The sequence below is a fragment of the Impatiens glandulifera genome, chromosome 3 (assembly GCF_907164915.1).
Source record: "Impatiens glandulifera chromosome 3, dImpGla2.1, whole genome shotgun sequence".
NCBI classification, from domain to species: domain Eukaryota; kingdom Viridiplantae; phylum Streptophyta; class Magnoliopsida; order Ericales; family Balsaminaceae; genus Impatiens; species Impatiens glandulifera.
In genome coordinates this window covers 21,527,250-21,543,615 of record NC_061864.1, presented here as the reverse complement: position 1 = coordinate 21,543,615, position 16,366 = coordinate 21,527,250, and the positions used below count along the sequence as shown (strand labels likewise).

General features: G+C 24.4%; 2 protein-coding genes across 2 annotated transcripts; one reads left to right on the top strand and one right to left on the bottom strand.

The window, feature by feature from the left end:
- Positions 1 to 1,950: 1,950 nt before the first annotated feature.
- On the top strand, positions 1,951 to 2,289 carry LOC124929982 (cysteine proteinase inhibitor 1-like). Its single transcript, XM_047470356.1, has one exon. It carries the CDS (start codon positions 1,951 to 1,953, stop codon positions 2,287 to 2,289), a length of 339 nt encoding a protein of 112 aa, XP_047326312.1.
- Positions 2,290 to 3,396: 1,107 nt separating this feature from the next.
- LOC124931975 (putative hydrolase C777.06c) lies at positions 3,397 to 8,161 on the bottom strand. Its single transcript, XM_047472568.1, has 12 exons — positions 7,847 to 8,161; positions 6,076 to 6,194; positions 5,862 to 5,965; positions 5,682 to 5,723; positions 5,301 to 5,356; positions 5,131 to 5,207; positions 4,857 to 4,976; positions 4,627 to 4,703; positions 4,490 to 4,553; positions 3,991 to 4,041; positions 3,845 to 3,893; positions 3,397 to 3,748 (listed from the first exon to the last, which is right to left on the bottom strand). Exons 1-12 carry the CDS (start codon positions 8,001 to 8,003, stop codon positions 3,630 to 3,632), a joined length of 1,035 nt encoding a protein of 344 aa, XP_047328524.1. The 5' UTR covers positions 8,004 to 8,161; the 3' UTR covers positions 3,397 to 3,629.
- Between the last annotated feature and the right edge of the window lie 8,205 nt (positions 8,162 to 16,366).

Genomic DNA, 16,366 nt, shown 5'->3' with positions numbered 1-16,366 from the left:
TAATTATTATAATAATAAAATTTATAATAATAATAATAATTGAAATAATAATTATTATAATTATAATAATAATTATTATTATTATAATTATTATAAATATTATTTTATAATTATTAATATTATTATAATAATTATTAATAATTATAATATTAAAATTTATAATAATAATAATAATAATTGTAATAATAATTATTATAATTTTAATTATTATTAATATTATTATTTTTTGTTATTATTATTATTATATTAATTACTATTATTATAATAATATTAATAATTGCTATTATTATAATTATTATTATTATTATTATTGTTATAATATTAATAATTACTATTATTATACTTATTATTATTCTGATAATTATTAATATTATAATAATAATTATTACTATTATTATAATTATTTTTATTCGGATAATAATTAATATTATTATTATAATAATTATAATGATTATTATTATTATAAATGTTTTTACTAGAGGAATTTCACTAGCATCTCTGCGAATAATGTATATATATCTTATATATATTTTGGAATAACTAAGAAATGATATGTAAAACTAGACCTAAGGTAGCATTTATTGTCGGTCCAAACAGTATAGTTCATACTGCTCACATTCATAGATCTTCAGATAATTCTCCTTAATTCAAATAAAATATATTAAAATCAAAAGAAAGATGATAATGTTGAAAATAAATAAAAGAAAAGAAGGAAAAAACAAGGTGATTTTCAGAATGTTTGTAGGAAAAGAAAATGATGAAATAAGTCACAATCAAATGAGGGTGATCTTATGTTTAATTTGGAATGCATAATAATTTTTTTTGAAAAAACATAATTTTTGCATGGTAAGATCTTGGACCATTAGATTTTGCATTTTAAAAGTTGCTCCTTGTGCAAAAGACACAACAGCATACAACACTGGATCAACTATACAATAATGATTTTTTTCATACGGGTTATTTGAAAATTTTATCTAAAAACTCAACTGTTAAATCTTCTCTTTTTATAATCAAACCATTATATTCATTAAATAAAATATTAAATTATACTTTAATTAAATATTTTTATTATTTTATTATTAAAAAAATATAAGAGTATTTTAATAATATATTTAAAAAAAACTATTTTTTTTTTCAAATCATATCAAACTGAATTTTTAAAAAATTAAAAAAACAAATACGAAATCTTAAGGATAGTCCAATAGTGATTATATTAAGATGATTATAAATTATTTTGTATAATATTTTAATGATTTTGAAATTTATTATATTGAGATGATTAATTAAAAATTATTTTAATTTTATAATTGATAGGAATACATCAATTTATGTTAAGCAAATATGTGAATTATACTTTTTATAGATATTAATTTTGTTAATTTCACATAGATATGGGGATAAATTTTGATTTTATCATTTATAGGAACATATCAATTTATTTATGTGAATGGAATATGTTAATTACTTTTTAGTTTTTTTTAAAAAAAAATAATAATATATATATATATATATATATATATATATATATATATATATATATATATATATATATATATATATATATATATATATATATTACACTTTGTACATATTTTGTTATTTTGTTTCATGATATGAATGGTCATGATAAAAAAAAACAGATGGGAACACTCTAGGGTAAAATGGGCATACAACTTCCTTCATTTAGCTTTTTAAAAAACAATACTAAAAGATAATTGATAAGAATATTTTTATCATTTATCCAAATAATTCACTTTTTATTAATGTTTGGATAATCATTGATATTTTTTTAAAAAATAATAATTAATGTTGACTACTTTTTTTAAATTGTTCAAATCCTTATTTCAAATTACTCAAATCCTTAAACCAAAAAAATTCATTGGTACTCTTATATAAATAGGATGTTGAGTCAACCACAAATAGAGCATCAATAACAAAATCTAGACAAAGATGGCTTCTAAACAATTCATTCTCTTTGTATTACTAGTCTCTCTCTTTTCTTGCAAGGTCAATTCGGCCGCCTTAGGAGGATGGGAGCCCATCAGTGACCCTAAGGACTCGGAAATTGTGGAGATCGGAAAGTACGCGATATCAGAGTACAACATTGAGGCCAAGACAACTCTTGAGTTCAATAGCGTGGTGAAGGGAGACACTCAAGTGGTAGCCGGTACCAATTATCGTCTCGTGATTGCTGCCAAGGATGGAGAAGTAGTTGGGAAGTATGAGGCCATTGTTTGGGACAAACCATGGGAGAAATTCCGAAAACTCATCTCCTTTCAAAAATTGTAATTAGTTAGTTAATTTAAGATAACTAAGTTCAATAATAATAAAATATATATATAAATCGTCCCATTTTTTTATTTATACAAATATTTAATAAGAAAACTATAGAAATGATAACAATAAATTAATTAAAGAGGAGGGATAAGGGAACTGAAATTTGGGAAAGAAATGACACGAAGTTAATGGCTGAAAAAATGAATAATGAGAGAACTGATAAATTTTATTATTTTTCAATCAATCAGATCTATGACCCGTCATTCATTCATTATTCATTCTCTTTTTTAAATTCTCTTTATAAAATCGAAATCACGTCAACTAAGATTTAATCTTTTAAAAGAAGATACAATATGATCACTCATAAATTATAAAACATAACTATGATCTGTATGTAAAACTAGAAAAATAACCCACTTCAATTTTGAGTGTTTTAGTATAAAAATGGAATCAAATATATTAGGCAAGACTATTAGGGTTAGACTCTTTTCAATTGAGTTATAATTCTACTTGTTCTTTAGAAACCCTTGCTAAACTAGTTATAATGTTACTAATGAAACTATTAATATAAATTTAAGCCCACTAAAAATATTAATCCAAAATTACTAACATATGCCAACCCGTTAATAAACCAATTACCAGTACTATTAAACTAACACTTGTCACATTGTCCAAGTGAGGATTTCAGAGCTTTCAAGTCTTATCCATTGTTGTTTTATGTTTAAAAATTTTGTGCTTAAAAATATAAATATTAAAATGAATTTATGATGGTAAATTTTAAACTTTATTATAATGTAATTATAAATTATTTTAATTTTACAATTTATAAAAATATATACAAAATAAAATTATTTTTTATAATACGTCGATCTAAAAGTTTAAAAGTTCGCGAGTTTAATTTTTACTCAAACACTATAAAAGAAAACGGAAGAAATGACTTTTGGTGTCAGGCTCATTCTCTTTAATTAAAAAAATAAATAAATAATGATATAACTAGTTTAGAAAAATTTTGTATACCTGATTTTTATACCCTCCCTTCAATATAATATAAAAATAAGCATTAAAATATAATAACATTAACATAAAAAACAATTATAATATATAAAATAGTGAAAGAAATAACCAATAATAAATTATATATTAGTTCCCAAACAGGATTTGTAAATAAAATCATCTAAAATCTAGTCGAATAGGATTTGTAAGTAGAATCATTTTCTTATTTAGTCAAACAGTAGAAAAACCATCCAGTTTGGTTGGATTCTTTCTGAAATTGCCTTCTCTATTCCTACTCCATATTCTTATATGCAAAATCATATGATAAGAATGTTCAATAAAAATGATGAAAAAAAATCCTACAAAATCACTGGCACCCGAAGCCCATCATAGCTCAATTGCACATCGAGACCTTCTGTATCCCTCAATTTCAATAGATCCTCGTTCACCTTCTCGTGATCCATTAGATGCATCATACCTTAAAAAAATGTAATTTACTTAGGTTTAAATGATACTGAACTAACTAGTCCCAAAATCTTAATCTTCTAGAACCACAAGAAAATAGAAACATTACCTGTAAACAGTGTTCTTTTTGGCCGAATTTTTCGCACCTCGTCCAGTGCCTAGAGAAATAGAGAAGCAATTGTTTTAGATAATGTGTAATATTAGCATATTCCATGAACCATTCTTAGCAATTTTTCTTTTAAAAAATCAACATACCCGTGGAAGACTAAAATGTGTCGCAGAAGATTGACCCGGCCTCAATGCATCCTGCAACAACCAACATGTGAACGCATTGAATGGTAGATGGTAGTTTAGGCTTTGTTCGGTTTAGGGTTATTTTAAATAACCCAAATCTAAAAAACATTTTCCCACTCTCCTCTCCTCAATCACATCCCTAAATTCATTAACCAAAAGAATATATATTTTATATTATTATTTTTTATTTTATCATTATATATTAATACATTTTAAGTATTTTTACTCAAAAACAACAATACCTTCTTAAAATTACCACCAATCATTATTTTCAAATAACCCAAGTTTTTTCAAAAACCCTTGTCCGAACAAGGCCTTAGTGTTTGTTTCAAGTTGTATTCAAGCTTTTGTTTTTGCTCTCCTTTTCAAGTTAAAGTTGGAAACTATTTTTTTAGATTATTAATATAAGGGTTCTAAGTTTTTCAAAAAAATGATTCAAGTAGGAAGAATTATTTTTTACCAGAATAAGGAGTTCACAATCCTCAAGAAGAGGATATGTTTCTTGAGGGATTTCACTGGCATCGCTGCGAATAAAAAGACAAAAAAAAAAAGATTAGACAACTTGGAATAACTAAGAAATGATCTGCAAAACTATACCTAATGTAACAGGTATTGCCAAATCTGAAACCAAGAGAACGATAACCATGTCCATGCCAAACAGGTAGAGGAGTAACCTGGGAATAGAAATAAGAAAGGGAAAAAAGGCAATTTTCAGAATAGTTTGTAGGAAAAGGATGTGATGAAATGAGTCACAATCAAACGAAGGTGATCTTATCATATTAATCTTTTTTGCAAAATCATAATTTTTGCTTTGTAGGATTATGGACCTTTAGATCGTGCACTTTGAAAGGCTCCTCGTGTATGAGCTCGAATTGCAGATCTGACACAGCAGCACCAGGTGTGACAACACTGGGATCCACTATATAATAATGAGTTTTTTTCATCACCTAAGGATAGTCGAATAGTGATTATATTAAAAGAAAAGAAAAGGAAAAAATGAACAAAGAAACGACATGATATGCAAGAAATATCAATAAATCATTTAAGCTTAAGTAAAGTGTTATAAGACGTAGTTGGGCAGAAATTTCTAGAAAAAACCACCTCAAAATCGCGTTCTGCAACATAAATTGGAATATAGGGTTGAACATTGTTTGTCCAGTCACGAAGATCATCCAGACCTGGAAAAGATAAAAAAAATTAATAAGTAAACCAATTTCAAAAAATTCTGAATCCATTTTTAAATAGTAGCAACAGGTGTTCATGTCTGAGACCTCCAATTGCATCAGCATGAGAATGAGTAATAATGACTGCATCAATTGTTCTTAGCCTGGAGAAACAAAAAAAGTTACAACAAGGTAAGCGCAAGACTGTACAAATATTCAAGACAATCAGCAGTTCAAGGGAAGATAATAACTAGAAAAGATGTCTAAGAGTAAGATATCTCTGGAGGCTTAAAAAAATATTGGCATTGTATTAAACTAAACTATTAATTTAACATTTAACTTTGACGATTCTCCAATTAAACGGTGATTGTGTAAGATATTGTGACAAAATACCTGTTTCCAAATAGGCTCGTAACAACATCAATTAAGAAAATAGAAGCATTCTTTAAAAACAAGTATTTAGTGATCCAGATATTTAAAGAGACATACCCGAATGTGGGAAACCATCTTAGAGCACTATGATAGAAGAATCTGCATCAAAGATTTAAATAAGTTCATCAAAATATACTCCACTAACATCTTAAAATTTAAAAGAGATAACAATAAGGAGATAAAACATCTTAATTTGTTATTTTTTTTTGTTACTTATTAATAAAAGGTTCATCATACTTTCCAGCATCTATAAGAATATTGAATCCTCCTTGGGACCGAATAAGGATGCTTGTGTTGAGTCTCCTATTTTTGTTATTGGGTTCTACAGCCTTTGAACACACCTGTCAATAAATATAAGTATAAACCGTATGTCCATTTCCAATTTGAATAGAGATTTAGACAAACCAATCAACCAAGATGTAAGTAAAACGTAAGTGATCTACCAGCATACCGAACAGGTCTTTTCAGGATTAGTTAGGCAGCTAACACGAGGTATTCCTTCACTAGTTCCTGTCCCGAGAAAAATTATTTCAGACTTCCCCACTGGTTTCTGTTCCACATTTTGTAAACCTGCAACAATATGTTAAATTCGAAGACATAAGATGCATAATCTCAAGAAACATGGACAAATTACCATTAGAGCTTGATTGATGTGGGGATTATTTGAAGGTTATGAATCAAAATCTTGTTTGATGAAAAAGTGGGTTTTTTAAGATTATTTTGATTATATTACTAAAATGACTTTTTACATTAAAAATTTTAATTTTATATAAATAAAGCAAATGTATTTTAGTTGATGAATTAAATAATTTGATAGTTGAAAGAACATGTGGATTTATTTTTTTTAAACCTAACTAACCCACGATGAAGTCACTTTCATGGGCTCATTTGCTTCCTTGTTTGTATCAGAATCCAACCATATAGGTATTGATGTTTGCATTATCACATATTCAGGCTAATATAGAATTCATTTCTAACCCAATAAATTAATGATATGTTGACCCCTAAAGAAAAATTTGCCCAATTCCCAGATTATTGTATAGTTGATAAATATTTCTAGCAATGCAAACCCAACATATGTGCTCGGACTCATAAAACAGCACAAGTCTAAACCCAATGCTGTCTTGGTAAATAAAAAATGGAAAGCATATGTGCTGAACATCATAGTTTTAAACCCGAAAAAAACCTAGAGGACATGTCGCTCAAATTAAAAAATGTAAGGTAAATGTCAGTCAAATCATTCTATAATCAGAAGTGTGGTATTGTAATTCTATGCACACTTGTGAATAGAAAAAGCAATAACCTATAACAAAGGACTTGTTTCTATGGATGCTCACTTATGTTTAAACTAATGGACAACAGAACACACATTGAACACAATATATAGGAAAATAGCTTATTGTATCCATTGTAAAGTGCTTTATGGTTGGATACATCTCTAATCTACTCAGTCATTTGAATAAGATTGGGACCATATATGGACCCAGACCAATATGAATCACCTCACTCAGATCAAGAGGGATGGGCAAAAGAAACAAATCGATTCTACTTTATCAAGAATCATCTATCAATCTGCAACATCTAAGGAGTATATGTATGTTTACATTACCCTAGGTTGAGGCAGAAAATAGATGGGTGTCTTGATCTAGAGAAACTGTCAATTGAAGGGGCACTAAGTCAATATCAGAATCAACTAAATGGACCATAGCCAAGCTAAGATTTCAAATAAAAAGAAAACAATGGAAAAGGCATAAATCATCCAAATAAATCCTAAATTTGCATGAAGTTCAGACTATAGAAAGTTGATCAGAGCTAACATAGAATCAATACAATTCAACCTAAACCCTCTATGAAAATACCAGGCATTTTCCTTTGATTGTGATAGATACTTCTTTCAAGGAAAAATTCAACTCATTCATTTCACCTTTTTTTGTATCTCTAACTATATTGGGTTCTTCAGTTAAGAACCATCTCCCCTGTTTTCCTCACTGTCAAAGGCATGAAGAATTAAGAAACTCAACTCGGGTAACAGTTGATAACACCCTTTGCCATATGAGACAACCCAAATAGTTTGATGAGCTTGTAAACTCTTTGAAAGAAAAAAAACTGCAGAAAATGGCATTTTCTTCTATCTTCAGTTGAAAAAAATCAAATGAAACATCACTCACGCCAGGTCAAAACAATCCTACATAAGTAAACTACATGAGGATAATAGAACTAACTCGATTTGAGGCAAGCCTGTAAGATACTATTGAGTGGCAAGGATCCATGACCAGAACGTGAGATTGATCGACCACAAAGAGAGGACTGAAGCCTTGAACGAGCGAAAGAAATCAGGAAAGATGGAGTAGGACGAACAGCTCCAAGAATCTGTACCATTTCGCGAATGCAACTCCCCGATTAATCTGGAGATTGGGGAGAGGAAGAAACGCAGATAAAGCTGCCGCCTTTACAGACAACACAATCAGCTAATTGGGTTTGTTTGCGGGCGGAAGATGAAGAAGAAGAAGGGATACTGGTTTCTACAACCCGGAGAAGCCTGAACCAATGAGGAATATAAAGGCTTGTTTGATCTCTAGTTATTTACAAATAATCTGTAAATTGTGTATAAATTAATAATGGTAAATCATAGTTAAAAAAAAAAAAAATTTATTGACTTAAGTGGGGTATGATTAATTATTGATATAATTGTGATTTATTTTACTAAAAATTGTTGGTAAAGTCAAAGTCATACAAACATCTATTGTTATTGTTGTTAATTTGTTATATGGGACAATGGACTATATGAATGATAAATAATAAGTCAATATGGGCTATTAGTATATGAATTATGACAATACTTAATATATTAAATCTCTTCCATTTATAACTTTTACTTGATTGTTTATAAGGGTAAAAAATTAGAACACAACATCAACCATTTTTATTAAAATGAAGTCATTTATTTTATAAAATTGTGATATTATTACATATATCTGCAAAGACATGTGTCGGTTGGATTATCACATTCTCCTTCAGCAGTGTTTCCAAAATGTTTTTTACAAACAGCAAGACACTTAGTGCCGGTACAATTGCCTTTTCCAACATAGATTTTGGAATAATTTGCATCAACCATCGTAATGTTATTTCCTACATAAAAAAATGTACATCAATATATAAATGTATCTTATACTTCAGATTTATTAGAAATCTATAATTACATTTTGTGGTTCAAAGAAATTTGTGTATATGAATGAATATTCAACTAACTAAATATTTATATTTATTAAGATATCAAGTTTTAATACTAAACATATTTGTTTCAACTTTATCATACAAAAAAATACAAAAAAATGTATAGCTAACAATACATTAATTATATATTGAAGGGTTTCTCTAAAAAATATATAAAATAATTAAATATTGTTTACAAAAAAAAATACTTTTGAATGAAATTAAACATAGAAATACATATAATACTTTCAAAATAAAAATAACAATATTGAGAGTTGGTTAAATCAATCTAATATTTTATTATAGTGAAAGTTTTTCAAACTCCTATTTTATATTCAAATATTATCCCTTTCAATTTATAATTATAAATAAATAAATAAAAAATACCTGAAAAGCTCACAAGAAATAAAAGAACAATTCCTACAAAGGATGAAAAATATTTCATTGAGAAGATTTTTTTAGTTTTCTTTACTAGCTGTGTGTATTATGTTGTAGAAAATAATAAAAACTGGTCTGGTTTTATAATAATAAACATTAATTGAGTAGATAACCTTTCATAAGGAAAGAAAGATTTTCTTTAATTTCTAGAATATTATGTAGATCTTTAAAATATTTAGTATAATCAGTATTAAAAAAAGACTGAATAACTTTTTGGTTCAAAATCTTATTTGATTGGAAAGTATATTATTTAAGATAATTCCTATAATATATGTTTCATTCAAAAATTATTAAGATATCAAATAAATATATTTGATAATTAATAAATGTAGCAATTAAATTTTTGAATAAGATGGTTGATTATCTGAAAATTATATAAATAACCCAAGATTAAACAATCTAACTAAGATCTATAAAACTTATTTGAAAATAACAACAAATAACCCATACCCAAACTAGTCCTTAGTTTGATTTTAATAAGAATTAACAAAATCCCAAATCTTATTTAAAAAAAAAAATTATATATATAATAACATAACTTATTTTCATTTTTTGAAATGTAGATGTGCTGTGTATGAAAAATGTAAAATATTTGTAGAGAAATATTTGTTATTGTAAAAGTTGTAAGTAGGAGTTTTCGTTGGATAATTTGAATTCACTGAATTCGAATAAATCGAATTTAAATTTTATTTTTTGTTTTTAAATCGAATTTTAAATTAATTAGAATTTAAATTAGGTTTTCGAGTTCGAGCTTCAACTCGAAAACCAAACCGAAAACCGATTTATTTATTATTATTATTATTATTATTATTTTAATTATATATTTTACTATATATAATTATATATAATTAAATAATTATATATATTTTATTATATATTAATTTAGGTTAGCAGCTAGTCCTCCATAATCTCTAAGACTATAATCACTCACTTCAACCGTCCACTCTTCAGACTTGACCTTTCTCTCATTCTTTATCGTCGAAAACATTCACCACCATCACAAACACCTCTCCACCATCATATATGGTCGTTATCAACACTGTTTTTATTTTTACTTTCATCGTTTAACTGTCAAATATTGATAGTCAATCACTAAACATAGTTTTAGTGATTTATAATTTTTTTTTTATAATTTTAGTAGATAAGATCTCTAACAACTTATTTATTCGGATAACTCTTATAAGAAAAATTCTTTCATCCTATGGATATGCGGTGTTCAATATTTGGTCTGAACCGAATATCCGACCAAATTCGAATAAACTGAATTCGAATTTATTCAATCGGTTCGATTTTTCGCATTTACTTAAAAAAATTAAAATTCAAAAAATTCAAACCGTAAACTCTAATAATCCGGAAACTAAACCGATAAACACTCATAATCTTAGGTTAGGTAATACAAACGAGGGACAAATAATTAAATCAGATTAATTTATTTTTAATTTAAATATATTACGAAATTAATTTTTAATTAGATATTATATAGGAAAAAAGTTCACTTAGACGTATGTACTTGTATAACTAGCTCATTTAGACGTATGTATTAATAAAAGGTTATTTAAACATATGTACTATCAAAAATTGGCTCATTTAGCCTTTTTTAGTAATCATGGTTAACTTTTATTTTTAAATTTATATATTTATTAATTAAATATTAATATATTTTCTCTATCTTCTCTTTTCATTTATTACTAATAAATGACCCTCTATTTTTTTCTTTCTATAATTTTTTATTATTTTTATATGAGTATTTATGATTGATTATTTTAATTTTATTATATATATATATATATATATATATATACACGAGCATTCATCATTAATTATTTTAACTCTATATTTCTTCTTCTTTTTTATATATATATTTTTTTTATATTTACATTAATTATTAATTATTTTAAATTTGTTTATCCCAATAATTGAATATAATAATAAAAATTCTTTCAATAATAAATTAATTAATAATTAAGAATTGGATAATAATAAAAACTCATTCATCAAACACCAAAAAAGTAATAATCAAATAAACAAAACAATTCATTTACTACTAATATAAATCGTGAATAAAAATTATTAATTTTATTTTTATTTATATTAAACTAAATAAAAAAACCCTTTTTCATTTTTATTATATTAAATTAAATAAGAAAAAACCTTTCAAAAAAAATATTATAGTAAAACATAAAATTTATAAATAAATTGTTAAATTTTTTAAAAAAAAATGAGAATTTAAGAAATATGAGAAATAAAAACTAATAAAAAAAGATGAAATATAAAATAAAAATTAATATTAAAATAATAAAAAATTTAAGAATAAAATAAATTACCTAGTTTAATTAATGAAGAAGAAAGAGAGAGAAAATATATTAATATTTAATTAATAAATATATAAATTTAAAAATAAAAGTTAACCATGGTTACTAAAAGAGGCTAAATGAGCTAATTTTTGATAGTACATATGTTTAAATGACTTTTTATTAGTATACACGTCTAAATGAGCTAGTTGTACAAGTACATACGTTTTAAATGACTTTTTATTAGTATACACGTCTAAATGAGCTAGTTGTACAAGTACATACGTCTAAGTGAGCTTTTTTTCCTATTATATATATATATATAATAAATATATAATATAACCAAAAAAAAAGACAAATTTTTGACATTTTATTATTGAAGTTTCATAATTGATTATTCATTTATTATATTCATACATATTAATTTAGGGTCAAATTTAAATTTAAATGAATCAATCCGATATATTGTTAACAAGCTATAATTTAAATAAAGCTCAACTACAACTTCAATTTTCTAGTTTATAAATTTTATAAGATTTGTTTTTAAATAAATACTAATTATTCTTTAGAAGAATCTAATACTACACACACAAATTACCTTTCACTTTAATTTTTTTTATTTGATCGAGTTTATTCTTTTGGATAACCTAACTAGTATGACTCTACACCATCATTATTATCTTATCATTTGAATTATTCAGATAAATTATCAACTTTAATCTTATTTGTCCATTTCAACTAGAATGTTGTTAGTGTGAAAATGAGGAAAAACTATTTACATTAAAGATGAATTGATTAACAAAATCTTAGTTTATGAATTAATTAACACAATTTTCATTTTTAATTTGATCATTTTAGAAAATATTGTGTTGTGGAGATGGTAGAAATAGAACTTTAATTTTGTTTTCAGAATGAAAACTAAATTAGAAATTTGTCAAATGAGACTTATTGAAAATGTTTTAGTGGTAAAATTCATGTTTAATAGACCAAATATTACGAGTTTATTTTTCACTAAAAACAACTTAAATTAAAATTAGAGTCGTGTTAGTATTTTAAATTTCAGAAAATAAAAATAAAATGTGAAAAAAAAAACAAAGAACTTCCATTATTGATGAAGAAAAAATATTTTTTACCTTCCATTAAGAGTGGTGGTCATGTAGGAAGGTCACAATTATTGTGTTAGCTCAACTACCATACAATATAGTCTTAAATAAACTTTTTTTTTTAATTCAAATTAAAAACTAATAAAATTTGCAGCTTATTTTTTAACCAAGATGTCAACTTTTGAATCTTTCATCCTTGGTCACTAGTTTTGTTCAAATTTAGGATTACATATAATATATATATATATATATATAATTTATTTTAAGAAATAAATAATTAAGAAAAAGAGTTAAAATAATGATATATCTAATCAATATTGAGTAAAAAATATTTTAATTTAAATTAAAAAATATTAAAAATAAATTTAATAAACATAGGAAAAGAAAAATATGTTAATACAAATAAGAGACAAATAATTAAATAGACTAATTTATTTTTATTTAATTATATTAGGAATTAATTTTTAATTAGATTGTTATATATATTAATATATATATATATATATAATTATTTATTGAAAAAAATATAAAATATAATAAAAAAGAGAAACAAAATTTTTAAATGAACGAAGTTTCATAATTAATTAGTCATTTATTATATTTATAGTTACTAACTTAGAGTATGATTTAAATTTAAATGAAATAACCCGATTTATTTTGTCTAACAAAAATATTTAAGTCACTCACAATGCGAGACCCTATTATATCAATACCCATTAATTTAGGGTCAGATTTAAATTTAAATGAATCAATTCAATTCATTTTGTTTAACAAAAAAAAAAAAAATTCAAATCATTCACAACCCCGAATTGTTAATCCTATGGTATTAAGAAAATAAAGCAACAGACAATAACGTAAATAAAAGAACCTAATAAATATAAATGAAGCTCTCAACTACGTCTTCAATTTCTAATTTATAAATTTTATATTGTTTTTTAAATAAATAGTAATTATTCTTTAGAAGAATCTAATATGACTCACACAAATTACTTTTGAATTTGTTTTTTTTATTTGACTGGGTTTATTATTGGATAACTAATATGACTTACATAATCATTATTTTCATTTAAATCACACGGTTATTAGTGAGAAACATTTCTACATTAGTCTCTTTATCACTTGAACTATTCAACTTTAATTTTATTCGTGCATTTCAATTAGGATGTTGTTAGTGTGAAAATGAGGAAAAACTCTTTACAGTGAAGATTAATTGATTAACAAAATCTTAGTTTATGAATTGATTAACACAATTTTCAATTTTAATTTGATCATTTTAGAAAATATTGTGTTGTGGAGATGGTAGAAATGAAACTTTAATTTGTTTTTAAAGAATGAAAAATGAATTAAAAATTTGTCAAATAAGACTCATTAAAAAAGTTTTAATGATAAAAGTCGTGTTAAAAAGACCAAATATTACGAGCTTATTTTTCACTAAGAATATCTTAAATTAAAATTAGAGTCGTATTAATATCTTAAATTTCAGAAAATAAAAATAAATGTCAAAGTAGAAACTTTAAAATTCAAAAACAAAACTTCGATTATTAATGAAGAAAAAATATATTCAACATTCCATTAAGAGTTGTGGTCATGCAGGTTGGTCACAATTATTGCGTTAGCTCAACTACCATAAAATATGGTCTTAAATAAACTATTTTTTTACTTCAATTTAAAAACTAATAAAAGTTGCAGATTATTTTTTTACAAATGAACCAAAATGTCAACCTTTTGAATCTGTCAACCTTGGTTCACTAGTTTTGTTTAAACAAGAAGGGTACAACTTGATCGTTGTTACATTATTTTATATATATATATATATATATATATATATATATATATATATATATATTTGTTTTTTTAGTGTAATACATTTAATAATTTGACTAATATTTTATAAGAAAACGGTGTAATATTAATTGGAAAAATAACATAAAAAGTTATGTTAATAAAAGGATATTGTGAAATTTATTTGATAAATATTAAAAGTTTCAATTTCATTTTGTAAAAAGTTAAATTAAAATATTTGTAGCATATAGCTACCTCTTTCTATGGAGGGAAGTCCAAATTTGTTATTTTAGTAGGTGATAGATAATTATTGACTTAAGGACTACTATTCTCTAGTTTTATCATTGTTACATTGTTCCAAATAATGTGCATCATTGTTATGTTTTTAGCATTAAAATGGAGAGAATACCTTCTTTGATGTCAGATAGGTCCCATTTATAATTATTATTTTTACTTACATTTGAAAATTAAGTTTCAAAATAATTATCATTTTGTAACTTCTATGATTGATTGAATAAGATGGATTTATTATTTTTATTTATTGTCCCACTAAGAGAAGGCCATCAAGTTTTTATTTTTATCATACTTGCAATGTTTTATTTAGTCTAATCATATTCTCATCTCAAAATAATACTTTAAATATTTAATGAGTTAGTTTCTTGCTCATATACCCTATAATTATATTGATGATTACATTTTGAGTCCTGTTATTTTCTTAAAAAATTAAGTTGGAATTAGAATTACCTTTTTATTTTTATAGTGTTAAATTGATTATGTATGTTCAATAATTTGTATGATTTTTTAAATTACTTTTATCATATATATATTATACTGTTTTCTTTTTGATTTATTATCAATTATCGAAATAATTACAATTTTTAATGTCGATTATATTATAATATTACGTAGAGATTTGTTTGATATAATTTTAGTTAATTTATTCAACTTGTTTTAAATTTAGTAGCATTATATGTAATTTGGAATATCCAAAACTTTTATTTTTTTATTATTTTTATATATTTTAAATTAAATTGATAAAATATTATAAATTTGCTTAATAAATTAATAATATATATGTATGGTCAATTAAATATTATATTAACATGTATTATTAGTTCCAACTAAAATAGTTACAAAATAAAAAAAAATGATTATCAGAACTTCTCAAATTATTTAAAAATAATTATAACATATTTATTTAAAAATGAATAGTACTTTCATAAATATAACTATATTTTGCTGTACATAAAAAATAAAGCAATTATTAAAATAAAAGTTATCATTTATCTTCAATAAAAAAATGTCCTAATAGTAATGCACCACGTGCTGGCTCAGCTTAACTTTGTGTCCACGCACGCAGCTAATCGATGCCCAGAAAGTGAAAAGTTCCCTAAAATTCATTGGTGATTTTTATGTATTTTAAATTAAATTGATAAAAATTATAATTTTACTTAATAAATTAATAATATATATATATATATGGTCAATTAAATATTATATTAATGTGTATTATTAGTCTAATTAAAAAAATGTCCTAATACTAATGTGCTACGTGTTGGCTCAACAACTTTGCACACAACTAATTGATGATCTAAAAGTGAAAAGTCCCGTAAGTGATTTTTTATATATTCTAAATTAAATTGATAATAAATTAATAAAATATATATGTATAATCAATTAAATATTATATTAATGTGTATTATTAGTCCAATTAAAGTACTTACGAAATAAAAAAATGAAACTATTATCAGAATTTTTCAAATTATTTAAAAATAATGTTTATAACATAAAAGTTCTAAATGGAAGAATCTAGAACGAAGAAACAGAGAGGGCTATGAAGAAACAGAGAGGGCCGCGGCGGTACGACACAAATACCGGCAAATATGGATTCAGTGAAAAGTCCCCGTCGTTTAAT

What these genes read in the sequence shown, in the direction of transcription:
- LOC124929982 (XM_047470356.1), top strand. Translation starts at nt 1,951, where the DNA reads ATGGCTTCTAAACAATTCATTCTCTTTGTATTACTAGTCTCTCTCTTT.
- LOC124931975 (XM_047472568.1), bottom strand. Translation starts at nt 8,003, where the DNA reads ATGGTACAGATTCTTGGAGCTGTTCGTCCTACTCCATCTTTCCTGATT. An exon ending in ATTCTTATAGATGCTGGAAA is followed by an intron (nt 5,724 to 5,861) that starts GTATGATGAACC and finishes TCTTTGATGCAG; the next exon opens with ATTCTTCTATCATAGTGCTC. An exon ending in GGCAATACCTGTTACATTAG is followed by an intron (nt 4,554 to 4,626) that starts GTATAGTTTTGC and finishes TTTTATTCGCAG; the next exon opens with CGATGCCAGTGAAATCCCTC.